Source organism: Myotis lucifugus, unplaced genomic scaffold, assembly GCF_000147115.1.
Source record: "Myotis lucifugus unplaced genomic scaffold, Myoluc2.0 scaffold_578, whole genome shotgun sequence".
NCBI lineage: Eukaryota > Metazoa > Chordata > Mammalia > Chiroptera > Vespertilionidae > Myotis > Myotis lucifugus.
This window is the reverse complement of record NW_005871626.1, coordinates 422380-427589: the sequence shown is the minus strand read 5'-3', so window position 1 is coordinate 427589 and position 5210 is coordinate 422380. Positions and strand designations below refer to the sequence as shown.

The 5210-nt window shown below is 49.4% G+C and overlaps 1 protein-coding gene across 1 annotated transcript in view; it reads left to right on the top strand.

Moving 5' to 3' along the window:
• The first annotated feature begins 987 nt into the window (after positions 1 to 987).
• Positions 988 to 5210, top strand: part of MAP3K21 (mitogen-activated protein kinase kinase kinase 21) — a 10959-nt gene continuing 6736 nt past the window's right edge. Inside the window, 3 exon segments of the mRNA XM_014446828.1 lie at positions 988 to 1185; positions 5053 to 5137; positions 5140 to 5210. The exon segment at positions 5140 to 5210 is cut by the window's right edge and continues 4 nt beyond it. Of these exon segments, the coding sequence (XP_014302314.1) occupies positions 988 to 1185; positions 5053 to 5137; positions 5140 to 5210 (354 nt within the window).

The following is a 5210-nucleotide window of genomic DNA, read 5'->3' as shown; positions in this document are numbered from 1 at the left end:
GTGGAATTCAAAGACAGCGTTGAGTTGGCCCCGAACCTGCTATTTTAAATCTAACTTAACGATCAAAAGCGTTTTACAGTCTGAGCTGGTGTGGTTTTCCATGACCTGATATCTTTGATGCTTCTCTCTTAAAAATTAACTGGCTCTTATTGTAAGCGGCAAGTTCTTTTTGCTTAATAATTAGGCTATTTCTTAGAACCTTTCTTGCGATTATAATGTTTTAGAGCAGTGGTTCTCTCAACCTTCCTCATGCCGCGACCCTTTAATACAGTTCCTCATGTTGTGGGGACCTCCAATTTCATGGTTACAAATTGAACATCATGAAAGCATAGTGATGAATCACAAAAACAATATGTAATTATAGATGTGTTTTCCGCTGGTCTTAGGCGACCCCTGTGAAAGGGTCGTTCGATCCCCCAAAGGGGTCGCGACCCACAGGTTGAGAAGCGCTGTTTTAGCGGCTTTGGTTTTCTTGAGCTGAGTTATAGAACGCTCTGTCAGTAAGTCATCTGGCCAGGGCAGCTTCGTGGCTGGGCATCCGTGCACATGTCCACATGTTAATGTCACATAAGATAGACAACACGAGCCTTATCTGGTAGTCATTATTATGCATGCCACTGGCATGGACACTAAAATAAAATGTTCAACATCATGAAGAGGCTTGCCCTAGCTGGTGTCACTCCATGGACAGAGCGTCGGACTGCGGACTGAAGGGTCCCGGGTTCGATTCCGGTCAAGGGTACATGCCGGGGTTGCGGGCTCAATTCCCAGTAGGGGGCGTGCTGGAGGCAGCTGATCCATGATTCTCTCTCATCATGGATGTTTCTATCCCTCTCTCCCTCTCCCTTCGTCTCTGAAATCAATAAAAATATCTATTTTTTAAAAAGAACAACCTTTAAAAAAATCATTAATGGACTTAAAAAAAAACCTTCAACAAATACTGTCCGCAGGGGCTGGCCATCTGAACTATGCTGAGGGACGGTTTTGATGAGATCCTTGTTTGTTGTAGAATGCTGGCAACAAGACCCTCACATCCGCCCGTCTTTCGCCTTAATTCTCGAGCAGCTGACCGCCATCGAAGGGGCGGTCATGACGGAGATGCCCCAGGAATCCTTTCATTCCATGCAGGACGACTGGAAGCTGGAGATTCAGCAGATGTTCGATGAGCTGAGAACAAAGGAAAAGGTGAGAACATGCATTGAGTTGCCTGATACACACACACACACACACACACACACACACACACACGCACGCACACACGCACACATATGAAGCTGATGGAGGACAGGGGTCATAAGCCATCGCAGGCATTCTTCTAAAATGTTTCCGGACATCAATATTTATTTATTTATTTATTTATTTTAAATTTAAATATATTTTATTAATTCCAGAGATGAAGGGAGGGAAGAGAGAGATAGAAGCACCAATGATGAGAATCACCGATCAGCCTTCTCCTGCATGCCCCCCCCACTGGGGATTGAGCCCACAAACTGGGGCATGTACCCTGATGAGGAATCTAACCATGACCTCCTGGTTCATAGGTCAGTGCTCAACCACTGAGCAACACTGGCTGGGCTCCCCAAGCATTCTTTTTTTTTTTTAAATATTATAATAAGTATTACCAAGGGTATTACATATGTGTCCCCCCCCCCCAATATTTATTGATTCCTGCTTTCTGGTTAAAACAAAACAGAGCTGTACTAGAAATGTGTGATCAGCAAAGAAAAAAGTAGCCCCGGCCGGTTTGGCTCAGTGGATAGAGTGCCGGCCTGCGGACTGAAGGGTCCCAGGTTCAATTCCGGTCAAGGGCTCGTACCTTGCTTGCAGGCTCCTCCCCAGCTCGGGCCATGGTTGGGGCACATGCAGGAGGCAGCTGATCAATATTTCTCTCTGTCTTTCCCTCTCTCTCTCACTCTCTCTAAAAAATCCATTGAAAATACTAGTATCCTCAGGTGAGGTTAAAAAATAAAATTTAAAAAAGTATCATTCCAATGGCATCCAAAAACTCAACTCCACAGTAGCCGGAATAATGATAAGAATGGTTGCTGGTCTCTCTCACCTGTTAAAAAACACATCAGGCCCTGACCGGTTTGGCTCAGTGGATAGAGCGTCAGCCTGCGGACTGAAGGGTCCCAGGTTCGATTCCGGTCAAGGGCATGTACCTTGGTTGCGGGCACATCCCCAGTAGGGGGTGTGCAGGAGGCAGCTGATCGATGTTTCTCTCTCATCGATGTTTCCAACTCTCTATCCCTCTCCCTTCCTCTCTGTAAAAAAATCAATAAAATAAATTTTAAAAAATAAAAATAAACCCATCGGGAGCCCAGGAAGAAACTTGGCTCAGGCTTCGTCCGTGTCTTTATCGGATGCCTCCCATGTCCTGTACTTTGCACTTTGGTCAGTGCCGCGGGCGAAAATGACCAAGCGTGAAACAGTGTAGCGCGTGGACGTGTTATCTAGCAGGAGAGGCAGACGGAGGACCATTAAACAAGCAAGTAATAATACTACTAATAATGACTCAGTCCAGCCAGCAGAAGGGAGGCGCAGGCTCCTAGGACAGGAGGTTATCTGGTGCCGCAGGCAAGGGGCCTGAAGGACTGAGAGCGAGGGAGCCGGCGACCGGGGGCTGGGAGGGGGCAGTGATTTCCACTGAGGACACACTGTGTCCCAAGGACAAGGGTCAAGGGCACGGGGAGGAACTCAGAATGGCCGGGGACACAGCTCGCAGGACCTCCTCTGTTCTCCGGCCTCTGCACCCCGAAATGTCCCGGGACAAACACTGTCCCAGGCAAAGGTGCCTGTTTCTTAGTAAAATGCTGAGTAAGGGTTAAGCGTTCGCCTTAGAACCAGGAAAGTGGTGGCTCTGGGTGGCGTGGTGCCGGCTCCAGCCGCCACCCCCACCCCCAGCCCGGGCCTCAGGAATCAAGCGATCCTGGGAAGTAACCTTCCATCCTGCGTTCTCGGAAGGATTATTATCAGCGATATGATTCACGTGTTTCTTGGAAACTTGCATACAGTTGGTTGACTTAAAATGAAACAGAAAAGACTGATGTTTTGGGTGGTTTTGTTTGTCTGTTTATTTTGCACTTCTCCTAAATTGTTTTCAGGAATTCTAAAATTAGACGTTTCCTTGCGAAAATTAAAAAAAAGAGAGAGAGAAATTTGGGGGAATGGGAGAGGACTTGGAGGATAAAATGAAAGTTGAAATCACAGAATTTAAAGTTTGGGAAGTCATGTTCATGAATCATGGTTACTTTAAGCTACGTTATTGCATTACTTTTAATGAATGATCATTGTCTCAATGGAGGTGTATCTGGTGAGTTGATTCTCATTCCGTGTGGCGTAAACATCAGAAAGCACGCTTTGTAGGGGATGCCCTCCTGCTCCCTTCTGAGGTTTTGTAGTAGTTCCTTTGTTACCCTTTGAGCTCACTTTAAAAAAAAAAATCTATTTTTATTGATTTCAGAGAGGAAGGGAGAGGGAGAGAGAGATAGAAACATCAACGATGAGAGAGAAGCATGGATGGGCTGCCTCCTGCAGGCCCCACACTGGGGATGGAGCCCGCAACCTGGGCACGTGCCCTTGACCGGGAATCGAACCCTGACCTCCTGGTTCCCAGGTGGACGCTCAACCACAGAGCCCCGCCGGCCGGGCTGAGCTCACTTTTTAGCTGTGCCAACCCTGTGCCTTTGCTTGTTCTCATGAGACGTGCGCGCGAGTCTTCGGTTCACAGTGAAAGCCTGTGCCATCTTCTTTTTTCTTTTCTCTCTCTCTCTCTCTCTCTCTCTCTCTCTCTCTCTCTCTCTCAGAGGTCTCCAGCTGCGTCCTCTGGCTGGAGGGCGGCCGGGTGCGTGCGCTATCTCCCTTTCTCCTTCGCTGATTGCTCAGGGTGGGAGGCGTCCGACTTGGGATTAATGGCCGGCCCGGCCCGTGTTACTCAGTAAACGGCAGCCTCCGCAGATACCGGCTCCTCCCCGCATTCCTGGCGGCTGATCTCTGTGCGTCTGCCTCTGTGTGCCGGGCGCACACGGTGTCTTTGAAGGCCTGGCACCGTTAATGATTAACATCTGCCCCCGAGTCGGGGTTTGCCATTCGAAGGGCCTGTGCCAACCAGGCAACTCCACCAACATGGCTACTTGGTCATCTCAGCAACCAGGAGACGCTGTCGGTGCTTCCCAGGTTCAAAGCACCGCAAGGGGTTCGAATACCCCTGATTTTTTTTTTTTAATTCTTTCTCTTCTGAATGTTTAAAATTCATTCAAAGGAAGAACATTCTGGCTGCTTTCCCTCTGACCTTATTTTTTTGCTCTTATGAAGTCTTAGGCCAGTGATTTTTAAAAAAAAATACATTTTTATTGATTTCAGTGAGAAAGGGAGAGAGAGAAACATCGATGATGAGAGAGGATCATGGATCGGCTGCCTCCTGCACGCCCCACACTGGGGATCGAACCTGCAACCCGGACATGTGCCCTTGACCGGGAATCGAACCGTGACCTCCTGGTTCACAGGTCGACGCTCAACCACTGAGCCACGCCGGCAGGGCTCGTTGGATTTCATTTAGAATGGATCATGCACATCTGTGCTATGTGTTCATGGACATTTGGTGTGTCAGGTGGTTAGAAGGGCAAGAGGTAAGGAGAGAGCAGTGTGGAAATCGAGTTTAAAATATCTGTGGCCCTAGCCGGTTTGGCTCGGTGGATAGAGCGTCGGCCTGCGGACTGAAGGGTCCCAGGTTCGATTCCGGTCAAGGGCATGTACCTTGGTTGCGGGCACATCCCCAGTGGGGGGTGTGCAGGAGGCAGCTGATCGGTGTTTCTCTCTCATGGATGTTTCTAACTCTCTATCCCTCTCCCTTCCTCTCTGTAAAAAATCAATAAAATATATATATTTTTTAAAATATCTGTGATGCTTCTCTAAGTTGGTGATGGGCCGTACAGGCTGCCGGCTGCCGATGGCGCCTTCCCCTGAGCCCGCGGTGACCGGGTGTCTGGGCTGCAGGGGCGGCCTCTGCCGGGCCGTGACGTGACGTGGTGTCGGGGTGTCGCCCTGTCCCAGGAGCTGCGGTCCCGCGAGGAGGAGCTGAGCCGGGCGGCCCTGCAGCAGAAGTCGCAGGAGGAGCTGCTGAAGCGGCGGGAGCAGCAGCTGCGGAGCGCGAGATCGACGTGCTGGAGCGCGAGCTCAACATCCTCATCTTCCAGCTCAACCAGGAGAAG